The sequence below is a fragment of the Malaclemys terrapin genome, chromosome 17 (genome assembly GCF_027887155.1).
Source record: "Malaclemys terrapin pileata isolate rMalTer1 chromosome 17, rMalTer1.hap1, whole genome shotgun sequence".
In the NCBI taxonomy this organism is placed as follows: Eukaryota; Metazoa; Chordata; order Testudines; family Emydidae; genus Malaclemys; species Malaclemys terrapin.
The window spans coordinates 12,271,513-12,285,676 of record NC_071521.1 but is presented as its reverse complement, the minus strand read 5'-3'; the positions used below and the strand labels follow the sequence as shown (position 1 = coordinate 12,285,676).

At 49.2% G+C, this 14,164-nt stretch overlaps 1 protein-coding gene across 1 annotated transcript in view; it reads left to right on the top strand.

The window, feature by feature from the left end:
- Positions 1–6,847, top strand: part of PRRX2 (paired related homeobox 2) — a 70,152-nt gene extending 63,305 nt beyond the window's left edge. Inside the window, exon 4 of the mRNA XM_054007827.1 lies at positions 2,712–6,847. Within this exon, the coding sequence (XP_053863802.1) occupies positions 2,712–2,847 (136 nt within the window). The 3' untranslated portion in view covers positions 2,848–6,847. The remainder of the gene's footprint in view (positions 1–2,711) is intronic.
- Positions 6,848–14,164: the final 7,317 nt, after the last annotated feature.

Sequence of the window (14,164 nt, the reverse complement as noted above, 5' to 3'; positions counted from 1 at the left end):
GGAGGTAGGCGGGGCAGCGGGGATGCAGCGCGCTCGTGGGGGAGGAGGAGGAGGTGGGACGGGGAGTGAGGGGAGCTTGACTGCCGGTGGGTGCAGAGCACCCACTAATTTTCCTCCGTGGGTGCTCCAGGGCTGGAGCACCCACGGAGTCAGCGCCTATGCTGGGAGCTGAAATTCATAATTTTGCATGACGCTAAAAATCATGGTCTTAATAAAGACACTGGATTTATGGTTTATTACAACAATCTGTAATCCACTAACCCCCTTTTTGTCCTGTGACTACAGGGGTGACTTCCCCTTGAATGGTCCCTTAGAACACGTGCTAACTACTTATGCTAAACTATGTGTTCCACCTTGGATTTAGCTGTGGCACTCGGAGTGCCTTTCCCAGACCTGAAGAAGAGCTGTGTGTGGCTCCAAGCGCGTCTCTCTCACCCACAGAAGTTGGTCCAATAACAGAGATTACCTCACCCACCTTGTCTTCTAATGTTGAGTTTAAATATTTATAAGAGTGAAACTTGAGTGAGGATAGTTAATATTCTAAGTGTCGGAGGCACATGGTGCTCCCCAGGGGTCACGAGAACCAACAGAGCTTTTTAGCAGCCTGAGCACTAATGCCCCCCCACCAGGGGGTAAAAGCAGAGCCCAGAAAGCTTTGCAAGAGAGGGTTTTTTCAGTGGTTTAGGAATCCTCTAAACTAGGGACAGGCAAACTCAACAGGGTCAAATTCCTTTCTGGGGTAACTCCAGCAATTGCACCAGGGATGAATTTGGCCTGTTTTATCTAATCCAGAACCCACTTTGAAATGCAAACTCACGTTCTGCTTGGGAGAGACGTCAAAATAAAGAGCTGGAGCGGGAGAGGAGGAGGGAAGAAATTCTAATGAATAAATAATTACCAGCAAGGAGTTGGTGCAAGATAGACTCTCCACCCACCACCTTGGTTTCAGGTCAAGGGGCTCTTCTACCCCTAATACATCGCACAGGCTTTGCTTCAACTAGGAAAAAGCTTCTTTTCACTTTTAAATAGAATTTCCTTTGGCAAAGCCATTCCGGGGAAGAAAGGGATTGCAAATTCACACCCATTTGTTGAACCCTGTAACCAGAGAGAGTCATAAAAACTGCACGGGGAGTGTCCATCTCTGAAAACTTGACTCTTCTATAGTGGAACCGAGAAATTGTAATGGGTGGGGGGGAACATCAGCCATCCCAGTCTTGGGTTCTCTCCTAGACCCGCGGATGATCTGCATGAAGTCAGCTTGGGATACTTGCAGTAATGAATACCTTTCCCTAAGTGCTTTGAAAGCCTTGAAGGAAGAGCTTTGCAAAAAGGACCTAGCGTTTCAGTATCTAAGAGCCACAAGGGCAGAATATTGGTATGGAGACAGACGTTTGCTCCAGAGTAATTCCCATCTGATTTGCTTCTGTATCTAACACCTGTTTCATTCTTCAGCCCTTGAGTGGCAGACATCATTCGCCTCGTGTCACTGAGTGCTCAGATAGTGGGTTTTCCCTGCGCTGCAAAGCTCAGATCCAGATCTGGACTTCAGGACATATTCCTCTCTGGGTTTTTGACTCAATCCATCGCCAACCCTAGAGCTCAAGCGCACAGTGTGGAGCAAACTTCCCCTATAATGATCAGAGTGGGTAGGGAAGGGGTCTAGCCCAGGGGTGGCCAGGAGGGCCACATCGGGCCCTTCAGATGTTTTAATCCGGCCCTCGAGCTTCTGCCGGGGAGCAGGGTCTGGAGCTTGCCCCACTCCGGCGCTCCAGCCGAGGAGCGGGATCCAGGACTTGCCCCGCTCTGTGCGTGCCCTGGCTCCACGTAGCTTCCGGAAGCAGCAGCATGTCCCCGCTCTGGGTCCTACGTGAAGGGGCAGCGAGGGGCTCCGCACGGTGCCCGTGCCCCAAGCACCACCCCAGCAGCTCCCACTGGCCGGCAACCGCAGCCAATGGGAGCGCAGGGGCGGTGCCTGCAGATGGGGCAGCACAGAGCCACCTGCTTGCACCTCCACGTAGGAGCCGGACGGGGGACATGCCGCTGCTTCCGGGAGCTGCTTGAGGTAAGTGTCCACAGAGCTTGCACCCCTGTCCCCCTCCCGCACCCAAACCTCCTGCCCCAGTCCTGATCCCCGTCCCACCCTCCGAACCCCTCGGTCCTAGTCCAAAGCACCCTCCTGCACCCTGAACTCCTCATTTCCGGCCCCACCCCAGAGCCTGCACCCCCAGCCGGAGCCTTCACTCCCTCCCGCACCCCAACCCCCAATTTCGTGAGCATTCATGGCCTGCCATACAATTTCCATACCCCGATGTGGCCCTTGGGCCAAAAAGTTTGCCCACCCCAGGTCTAGATCCAGGCTTTTGCCCTGGGCCCATCTCAAATGTATTCAGTTTAAAAGCTAGAGGCAGGGACTTAAATCTCATTTAAAATTGATTTGCACAAACTGTCTGCCTTCACTGAGCAGCATAAAGCCATCCAGACCCTGCTATGGTTTGTGGGGGAAGTTTACTATTGGCATCAGCCGATTGTTTCCGAGAAGCTGATGAAAGGAGCCAACTGCCTGACAACTTAAAATCAAATGAATCAACTAGAGAGGTGCTAGTCCACTTAACCATTGCAGCGTCGGCGGCTAAGGCTTTCCCTGGGCTGTGCCTGAGTCTCATAACTATTTTCCTTTCCCTCGCCCCTCTCCCCCCCTCCCACCGCTGCAGCACCGTGCCATCCTACAGCTCAAGCGGCACCGCGACGCCCGCCCAGGGGGTGAACATGGCAAACAGTATCGCCAGCTTACGCCTCAAAGCCAAAGAGTTCAGCCTGCATCAGAACCATGTGCCCACTGTGAACTGACTGCACACCCCCAGAACCAGGACAAACTACCCATGTGCCTGCCCTAGGCGGGAGAGCATCTTCCCGATCACGAGAGGCCAGCTTGCCGCGCCTGTCCAGTCTAAACCCAAACCCTTGTGACTCTCAGCCAATGCCGAGTGCATCACCAGCACCCCCTTCTTCTCCTGGTCGCTTTTGAAAGCACAGCAAGTCACAATCCCCTTTGGAAAGTGGTGTGTAATTGTAGCCACAGACGGCGTGAACTTGGTAAGAAAGTTGCTTTCCCCGCACACTCTATAATAAAATATACGTATACACACACACACACATTTCAAAGATGAACAGACTTGCCAAGTTAACATGAATATGCTTCCGAACAGGGAAGAATCTTGGACTACAGGATTTGACCAATTTGGATATCTCAGCTGGACAGCCAAAGAGCGACTGAGTATCCCCCTACGCTGGGGTCGCTGGCCTTTGTTGGGAGGATCACTACATTGTATTATGTCAATTATATAGTCCCTTTTCCTTTGGTTGTCACTCAAACTTGACTGTTCAGCCGTTGCATTTGTAGCCGATTCACATTATACGACAGCATTTCCAAGGCTGACCAATTTGCTCCTATATTTTTGTGTCACCAGACTGCAATGCTTGAGAGAGAAAGACTTTTGCAAGCGGGACTGCCCACCCCTGCTGTATATATTCATTATCCTAACCCTGCATTGTGCTTTGTACATTTAGGAGTAGCCAGCTGCCCATGCCAATGTAAGATATATGCTACCGACTTTTTTTTTTGTAAACCATTAGTCAAAGGCGAAGATGATGGTTTGAGTGCTCAGGAGAACTCACTCCAGCTAGCTGACGGGACTTTGCAGCGTTCCAAAAGTTGATGTTTGCTCTGCACTTTGTGGTTAAGTCAATGAATTCACAAGCAAGTCGGAAGGGGCTCGGGTCATTGAACTGTCCTGGGGGAAAAAAAAGTCTGTGGGCTTTAGCTGAGTGCATCGTTGTCCAATCTCTATGCAAACGGCCAGGCAGGCTGCCTCCTTCGGAAACACTGCCTCTCTTGTGGACCTGGATGTGGTTGATGGCCTGGGCTCGTAAATTAAACGCCTTCCGCAGCAAGTGGCGGCTTTCCCCATCACCCCACCTCTTAGCAATCTCTTCCCTGCCGAACAGCTGAAAATCGAAAGCAGGGCTTTCAGTTACAATGTAAGATGGGAACCAGCAGAACCTCAGCTGGAGGCCTCAGAGGTCTTCCTCAGCCAGGGCCTGCTCTGAGCGTTTTAGGCTGGGGCTTTAATTAATGGGGCTAGAGTAGGGGGCTGGACAGGCAGCTCTGGAGACAGCTTCCCTTATGTATGCACAAGTACAGGTATAACATGGGCAGTACAGGTTTCCCCTGATACTGCTACACCACTCAGCCTCAACCCTGCTCTCATGGGGCTCCCAGCCAGGGAGGAGAAGGGAGCTCAGTTTCCAGGCTCCATTCAAGCCCCGACCTCTCTGCTGCGTGGTGCTGGTTTTATGATGTGGATAAAAGATCCACTGGAAACTGCTTATTCATTTCACATAGGCCACCAAGCAGGCATCAGCTTTGGGTCCTGACTGACTTGCCCTGGATTTGAACTAGTGACTTAAAAGTAAAAGGCATCGTCGCCCAGTACCAATCCCCCAGCCCATTCAGTCCCCCGCTCTTTATGGCCTGTGTCTTGCTGGGAATTTAGTAAGGAATGAATGACTGTGCTGGTATTTTTAAGAACAAGGGCGGCTACTACTGAGACGCTCTCCTACAGAAAATGCTCTACGGTAGGGTGACCAGATGTCCCGATTTTACAGGGACAGTCCCGATTTGGGGGGCTTTTTCTTATATAGGCACCTATTACCCCCCACCCCCCATCCTGATTTTTTACACTTGCTGTCTGGTCACCCTACTCTATGGGAAGCCCAGTAGTTTTGCTGTAGCCAGTACGACAGAGGTGGAAAGAGCTCATATCCCACAATGTGGCATTAAAAGGCACAACCCTCTTCCCTCGCCGTCGTCACAGATGCTGAACGGGCTCCAGGACAAAGGCACATGTGGAGTTTCTGATGGGATGGCCTAGCTCGTCCATAACGATAACCTAATTTCGCCCCCACTTACTGCTTCCCTTGGGAGCAGCCTTTTCTTTCATGGGTCTTTGGCTGCAGCCTGAGACGGTAGCTGGCAGGAGGAATCATGAACGGGACCATCAGCTTCAAAAGACACAAGTCTCTGGTGCCTGAGCTAAGGGAGAGTCCCCACAAACTGGGCAGCAGCAGGGTTTGTATCTGCTGTAGCCATGATAGGAGCAGTGCCTCCTGAGCTGTTCTAACTTTCCACCCACTAGAGTGAAGTGATGCTCCAGCCACTGAGTGACCCTTAGCTGCTGTTATCAAGGTCTGGGAAGACTCAGGCCTTCTGGGCAGCACCAGCAGGGCCACACCGGGCCTGGGCAGTCCAGTGGGGAGGATCCGGCCAGACTTACCTTCCCCGCTGCTTCCCAACCGATGGAAGATGTTTCCAAAATCAAGGTGGCGACACCTTGTGTGTGTTTACCTTAACCGGACATGGGGACGCAAACTTCTTAACGAAACCAGCACAACCCAGGCCGAGATCATTGTCAGAGTGAGCAGACAATAGCACCCACCCCCGGGGAACAGTGACCGTGCCCAAGATGTTCACAGCCCTGCTCGCTAGGGATGTGAATCACAGCTCTGATGCGTTGCCTAGGCCGCTCCAGCCCCCACCCTCACGCTGGTGAGTCTGTACTTAAATTCCACCAATCAATTCATGTGCTGCGGTACCTGAGCACTTCACAATCTCTAATGCATTTACCCTCCCGACACCCCTGTGCTAGCATCTCCATTGAAACGATGGGAGCAGAGGTGCAGAGATATGGGAGGGGGAGTGGCATCAGGTGTACCAGGATAGTTAAAGCGGTAGCTTTTTTGTGCCTAGATGAGCTGATCACACAGGAAGTCTGTGGCACAGCAGTGAAGTGAATCTTGGTCCCCTAAGTCTTCAGGGTAGCACCCCAACCCCTGAACCACCCTCTTTTAAAAAGTAATGCCAGATTTTCCAAACTGGCCAGCATTTTGGGACCTGAATGCTTTGAAAGTATGGCCCCTGCTGTGTGTGATGGGCATAGACAATCTGGTCCTGATCTCTTAGGAAAAATCTGTCTCCATGAGACCAAATATACTTGTCAGATTAGGTACCCCCCCCCCCAATTACCCCCATGCTCCCCACCCCACCCACACGCATTGCTGTGACTGTAGGGGGCCTCATCTTATGGGGAGCCTCTTGACCAGCAAGCACCTGCCAGCATCCTGTTTAACGCCGCATCTTGAAGACCATCTAACCAGTGCACAGTTTCACGGCGAGAGGTCATTTCAAGCACATAGATAACAGTTGTGACACTTCATGCAAAACTGGTGGCGAGTGTCCTCAGAGCAGGGCTGAGGCCCATTAGCATGAACCAAGAGTGCAAGTGTAGAAAACCTTTCCCCGGGAAGGAGCTTGGGCACAGGCAGACGTGCATGAGGCAGGGAAAAGAGATCATGGCCTTGAGTAAAGCTCTGGTTGCACCGGTTTCAGTTTAACAGCGGGTGTCACTAGCACGGCACCAAACTGCCCAGGATAACCACGCAGGACTGAAACGTCCTATTTCCCCCAGTGAGAAAAGCCACAGAACAGCGAATTCCACATTTCCAGCCCTAGTGTTCGTTTGGTGCAAAATAAAGATCTCCAAGCACCGATGACAGAAGCAGCGCGCGATGGAGGTAGCCTGTCAAAGCCAAGCCGTGCAGCCATGGATTGATTGAAGATAGAACTCCCATCATGAGAAACTTTGCTTGGGGTGGGAAGAGGGAAAATCTTGGAGCGTTTATTCCCGTGAAAAACGCGGGGCTCTTTCCTGTTGTATAAGACGAAACCGCAGAGATATAAATGTCACTCCCTTTTTGAGAGCATTAATGAAAATAAACCAGTTTAATAGTTTGCAGATGCTGTTTCTCTAAACGTAAAAAAAAAGGGGGGGGGGATAAATATTTCTTCGCACAACCTCAATTAGAAAACATTTGCTCTTAATTTTACAGCTATCTTGGCAGCCTCGTCCAAAATTGTCAGCTGACGTTAAAGCATTACTGAGACAAGACACAAATTGCCCCAGTGGAGTGATATCAGGAACTAGGGATTGTTGTAATCTAAGCTTGCTCGCTTCCTTTTTATTTGTACATTTCAATTACTTGTAACAGGATCTATGGTGGTGGGGGGGGTTGTTTGGGTGGGTTTTTTTTTTTTTTTTGCATGTCTGTGTAGGGTTTGGGTTTGGGGTTTGGTTTTTAGGGGGGTTCTTTTTGGGGAGGGGAGTAATTTTTGTAAAAACAACTCGTGAAATAACTGAGAAATAAATATTTTACTGAGTAGTTCAGCGTCTAGATGCATGAATGAGGATTCAGCCTTTCCCTCCTCTGTCACAGCCGATGCTGGGACAATGCCCGGCCCACAGCAGGATTGGAGGCTGCACTGCGCTGGAAGATGGCGGGGCAGGGCACTTCGGACTTCTCAGGCCAGGAAGAGTGATGAGATGAAGAACACAAATAGGGCCATATAGCAGCATTTAGCATCACCTTCTTCCTATTGAGCCGGCACTCCTCTGTTCAAGCCCCACCAAAGATGTATTGACTATTGCACCATTATTGTCGAATGCTCCCATAGTTCCTGCCGGTTGAGAATCTCTCCGTGTTTTACAAAAGCGGGGTGGGGGTGTATTAGTATCTCCAGCTAAGAAGTGGGGAAACAGAGGCTCAGAACAGCAAGTCTGATGCAGCAAGGCTGCAGATCTCGCAAGCCCTGCTCTAACCACTAGATGCGTTGGATTCCTAGTAAGGAATGGTTCCCCTTCCACAGGTGCTTGGTTAATTCCATGCTAGTGCTGCCCCTGGGTCTTTTCCCCGGGGTGCGAGGTTAAGGTCAGTGATGTGTGATTCAGGTTGGGGATTGGCCCTTTGTATCCCCTCTCAGCCTGGCCTCCAATCCCTTATGGAGTGCGTCAGTTTGGAGCCCTGTGCCACAGCACTGAGGAGATGTTTACGCTGCATTGAGGACCAAACCTCCCCGTTGACACCCACAGACTCTGGCTGGCGGGCCTTGTACCAGCATGCTCAAAACAGCCGCGTAGGCATCGCAGCCCGAGCCACAGCGGGAAAGCAACATCTACACGGCTATTTTTAGTGCCCTTGCGTGACATTCCCCCCCAAGGCTGCAGACGCCAGCTGGAAGGCTTGCTCCGCCTCCCAGCTGCAGTGTAGACATACTCTGAATGTTTGGTAGCCACCCTGTAATAACCAGGCGTCGCTCAGCCATGTTCCAAAGGAACAGATGCATATTGCAGAGACTGGGAGCTGCCCATGGCCTCCTAACCCACCACAGTCTCAGCTACAGTTGAGTGGGCGTGAAAGGAGCCACAACCGTCCTGCAAATTAGTTTAGTGGAATTCTTCAAGCCAGGAGGTTTTCAAGGCCCGGCACAGCCGATGTCCAGAGGAGATGGAAACTTACAGCCAGGAGCACAGAATTGAAGGGCCCGGCCTGGCAGTTCATTGCAGGGCTGTGCCAGAGCCTAGTGATTTCATTACGTTTCATGGGGCAGGAAGTGCTGGTTGTTGGTTGAAGGGCCAGAGTCTTGTCAGAGGTAATAGGATTGGTTCACTGCAGGCAAAGCCATGGCTGCCTTAATACTCTGTGAAGGGGGGAACACCCATAACTATCCCCCACACGGTTATGACTCCTCTCCCTTGCGAGGGCAGCAGCCCCTCACCACAGCCCTGCCGCAGGAGCTCCTGTTCGGGGGGTCACAACCGCACCCTGTTCACATGGTTCTAACACACAGGGCTGCTCCGGTCTGCAGGCCCCTGACACTTGCTTTCACGTCACTCCCCCTTTCCCATTTTTTCAGCTATGCCCAGCAGCAGAGAAGGACTCAACCCACGATACTCAGGGCCAGATTTTGAATATCCCAGAGCTGGGGGCAGTTTGGATGCAGCGGGGCTGGACTGGGACCATCTCTATCCATGAGGAGGAAACGGGTTTAAAAATCTCTCTCACCCCTCATGCATTTCACACCTGGCCATAAAGCTCCTACAGCAACCGCATGTCTCAGGGAGTCAGAAACAGGCTACAGAGCTGTATTTTCTCTTCACTGCTAAATCACCAGTTCAAATCCTAGCTCAGTCAGGGATTGGGAGAGAGGTTTTGAATAGACGGTGGATACTTAATGGGCGGCTCCTGGAGTCTCATCTCACCGTGACCATCCGTGCTAAGCCTTGGGGAATGTTGGCGGAGTCGAGCAGTTCGGCTGTAACTGCTCGGGAAATAAACATTCGCTCTCGGAATGAACAGAGTCAGCGCGTCGCACAGCTTCACGAGCGACACGTGTTTGGGTCACAGTATCCGTCCAACGTCCTCAGGTAGCTACAGGAAGGCATTGCTGCTGCTCTGCTGAGATGAAGATTCAGTAATGGCTGCAAAGGAGCATTAAGTCTGGGTCATATCAACCTCTTCTCAAGTCCATTCTGGGGCAGCCTGTGCACTGAGGAAAACTTTAAAAGAGGAGAGCCAAAGATCAGGGCATTTGCACCTTCCAACGGTAAGTTATAACCTAGTTGGCAGGGCAGGGGGAATAGAGAACACACACACACACACACACACACACACACACGGTAGTTGGCAGGGCAGGGGGAATAGAGAACACACACACACACACACACACACACGGTAGTTGGCAGGGCAGGGGGAATAGAGAACACACACACACACACACACACACACACACACACACGGTGTGGGGTGGAATCTGATGGGGGAAGCGAGCTACTCCTACTGCCCACATTCCATCCAGATTCCTAATAACCCAGGTTATACTGTAGCCTGAATTATAAAACTCTGTCCGACGTCCCCCGACTTGTGGGTTGCACCATTGCTTGGCGACATGTCTCCATGAGCTCAGACGTGAGGTGTGTTGTCCAAAGCAGTCCCTGCCCCATGCCCAGTTTGGCTCTTCCCCAAGGATGTTAGAGGGTGGCTCGTTTGCAGAATCAGCCACACCACTTCACCCCTCTGGGCCTGGAGGACGCAGAGCCTGCCGGACCCTGCTAGACACCATCTGCGCCAATTTCCGTTACCTGTTAGCCACGTATGTACAGATACGGCAGCTGCAGGACAACCTGAGTGGCCATGTCTCAATCAGTTCCAACCTTCAGTTAACTCACCAGCTATTTAAGTTAAGAGTCTGTGTTGATTCATTTCTGGGAAACTTTCTAAGAGCACAAACAAGACAATTCCTGCCCAAAGAGCTTGCAATCTAAACATAAGACAAGAGACAAACAGGTAGAAACAGACGAGGGGAAGGGGGGAGTGAGAGGGAGGCTCAAAGAAACAATTAGACAATTATCGGTCAGCATGATAGGCAGCAGTCTCAGAACACCAGCTGCCTTGTCAAGTTTTTTTAATAAGTATCACAGAACCACTTAGTTACTAAGCCCGACATTTAAGGCCAGAAGGACCTGACCTGCCTAACACAAGGCATAGAATTTTGCCCAGTAACTCCTGCATCGGGTCCAATAACTTGTGACCGGACAAGAGCATCGTTTAGAAAGACATCCAGTCTTGACGTGAAGAGATAGAGAATCCAGGGCAGACTGTTCCAGTGGGTCGCTACTTTCACTGTGAAAAATGTGCACTTTATTTCCAGTTCAAATGTTTCTAGTTTCAGCTTTCAGGCACTGGGTCTGAGAATGCCTTTGTCTGCTAGATGCTACATGGTTAGTTCTCGAGCAGTGGAATTTTAGTCAGAGAGTAAACCGATGGTGACACATCACCCCCCAGGGCTGGCCAAACATTTTCTATTGAAATACTTTTTTTCTGACAGAATTTTTTGTTTTGTTTTGATTAAACAAAACTTTCCCCAGAAAGCGTCTGCTTTCCATGGACATTGTTTACTTTCATTAGAAAACTGAATTTTTTCAGGTGAAAATTTAAAGGCTTTTTTTTTACATAAGAACATAAGAACGGCTGTACCGGGTCAGACCAAAGGTCCATCTAGCCCAGTATCCTGTCTACCGACAGTGGCCAATGCCAGGTGCCCTAGAGGGAGTGAACCTAACAGGCAATGATCATATGATCTCTCTCCTGCCATCCATCTCCATCCTCTGACAAACAGAGGCTAGGGACACCATTCCTTACCCATCCTGGCTAATACCCATTAATGGACTTAACCACCATGAATTTATCCAGTTCTCTTTTAAACGCTGTTATAGTCCCTAGCCTTCACAACCTCCTCAGGCAAGGAGTTCCACAAGTTGACTGTGCGCTGCGTGAAGAACTTCCTTGTATTTGTTTTAAACCTGCTGCCCATTAATTTCATTTGGTGACCCCTAGTTCTTGTATTATGGGAATAAGTAAATAACTTTTCCTTATTCACTTTCTCCACATCACTCATGATTTTATAGACCTCTATCATATCCCCCCTTAGTCTCCTCTTTTCCAAGCTGAAGAGTCCTAGCCTCTTTAATCTCTCCTCATATGGGACCCGTTCCAAACCCTTAATCATTTTAGTTGCCCTTTTCTGAACCTTTTCTAGTGCCAGTATATCTTTTTTTAGATGAGGAGACCACATCTGTATGCAGTATTCGAGATGTGGGCGTACCATCGATTTATATAAGGGCAGTAATATATTCTCTATCCCCTTTTTAATGATTCCTAACATCCTGTTTGCTTTTTTGACCACCTCTGCAGACTGCATGGACATCTTCAGAGAAGATCTTTTTCCTGACTTGTTGTAGCTAAATTAGCCCCCATGATATTGTATGTATAGTTGGGATTATTTTTTCCAATGGGCATTACTTTACATTTATCCACATTAAATTTCATTTGCCCTATCAATTAGTTTTGTGAGAATTACTGGAAGGGACCCTGAAAGGTCATTGAGTCCAGGCCCCTGCCTTCACTAGCAGGACCAAGTACTGATTTTGCCCCAGATCCCTAAGTGGCCCCCTCAAGGATTGAACTCACAACCCTGGGTTTAGCAGGCCAATGCTCAATCCACTGAGCTATCCCTCCCTCCCTGTTCAGTCCTTGTTTGTTTCTGACCAAAAACTGAATTTTGGGGGGCCTCGTGGGGAGCCAGCTGTGGTCACTCAATTAGGGTGAACTGCAAAGAATGGGGCAGACAATCCCCATGAAGCTGGTGGATATTCCAATACCTAGATTCACCAGGTCAGCATCAAACAGCTTCTTTATTACTGTACTGGTTAACTCAGAAGTCCAAACAACACAGTTCCCTTAAAGTGATCCAGCCTCAGGCCTCCATCCAGGTACCCACGTCAAACATGATGAAAATTTCTGTAAATCTTATTTCATTATATAAAAGAAAAGGTTCTACCAATCCCAAAGGATCGGACACATCATCTCCCAGGTTAGCGAATGTTTCAGATCTTACCCAAATACACACTACAGCCAATTCTTATTAACTAACATTGAAAGGTTTATTTATAGAAAGAAAGAAAGAAAGAAAGAAAGAAAGAAAGAAAGAAAGAAAGAAAGAAAGAAAGAAAGAAAGAAAGAAAGAAAGAAAGGTGAGAGTTAAAATTGGTTAAGGGAATCCACTACATACAGTAATGGCAAAGTTCTTGGTTCAGGCTTGTAGCAGTGATGGAATAAACTGCCGGCTTAAGTCAAGTCTCTGAAATACATCTCCTGCTTGGATGGGTCATTCAGTCCATTGTTCAGAGCTTCAGTTTGTAGCAAAGTTACTCCAGAGGTAAGAAGCAGGATTGAGAAGCTGCAGCTGCCTTTTATAGTCTCTTGCCACGCGGCCTGTGCTTCCTTTGTTTCAAACACAAGCTGCCCAGCACATGGCTTGGAAGCCTTCGAGTTCTCTCCATGGGCATGTCCCTGCCTGCCTGGCTGAGTCATAAGGTGTATCTGCCTTCTCTCAATGGGTCAGTTGTACAGCTGGGTAGGCAGTGTTGATGCCAAACTGGCTGGGGTGTCAGCCAGAAGCATAGCACAAGTTTGAAAGACAGACATACATACATATCTATAACCCATAATACAAAGGCGATACAAACGTATAAACAAGATGATCATATCGGCAAATTATAACATTTTGCAGATACCTTACATGGCATATCTGGCTGATTACTTAGGCATTACCCCAGGAGCCAACATTTGAAATCCAGGTATAGAGTCAATACTTATAACTTTAAATACAAAAATGATACAGGCATACAGATAGCATAATCATAACCAGCTAATCATAACCTTTTCATAGACATCTTACTCGACAACCTTAGTACAATATTTGCTGCAAATATATAACAGTGGTTGCAACCATGATCTATATGGTCATATTTTAATCAGATAACGTCACAGGGGGGGATTTTCAGTTTGACCTGCTGACAAGCAGTGTTTCTCAAATGTGGCCAGCATGGCTGCATGCGGCCATCAGGGGCTTTTCTTGCAGCCACAGACCTCCTGGGTGCTGATCGGGGAGGGGAGGGTGGCAAAGCAGCAATCCCTCCCCCGGGTCCGCCAGCAGGGGTTGGGCCTTCCCCCTCCTCTGGAGCCAGCCAGTATGAGTTCCCAGCTTCCTGGAGGAAGTGGGGTTCAGGTTTCCAGCTTCAATCCTGGCTCACCACCCCCCTTATTACCTCTTGCTCCCGCTGCCTCCTCTGGCCCCTCACCCATCCAGCCCATGACCCTGGGCCCCCACTGTCTCCCTACCCACCTCCCCATCCAAGGCTTAACTTGTCCCTAGGTTTGCCAGGGCTGAGTAAGACTGTTGTGAAAAGTGATATGTGTATGTTTGTTAATATCTCTTTTCACAGTCTCCCAGCTAGCTAACAAGTCTTCTGCTGTGAACAGTGACTTTATCAAACATACAAATATCACTTTCCACAGAAGCAGACTTACTAGCTAGCAAGTCTAAAAAGAAAATGCAACAACAACAAAAAGACGAGAACATGCAAAGCACCTTATTTGCGTTTCTATTCTGTTTAGTTCCGATAAAGAAACAGAACCAAGTGTATGTTATTTTTATTATTCAGTCTGCAAAAAACTCCTATAGACATAAATTATTACTACGATTTGGACATTGCATGGGGGTGTGTGCGCGTCTGGCTGACACCACAGGGGGGTGCTGTAACATCACACAGAGTAAGCTGTCACTAATGGGTGAGAGTTGACATAGATTCTGCAGGGTCTTTGTGAGAAGGAAGAGAAGACACTGAATTCCCATTGATCCCTCCTGGAACAG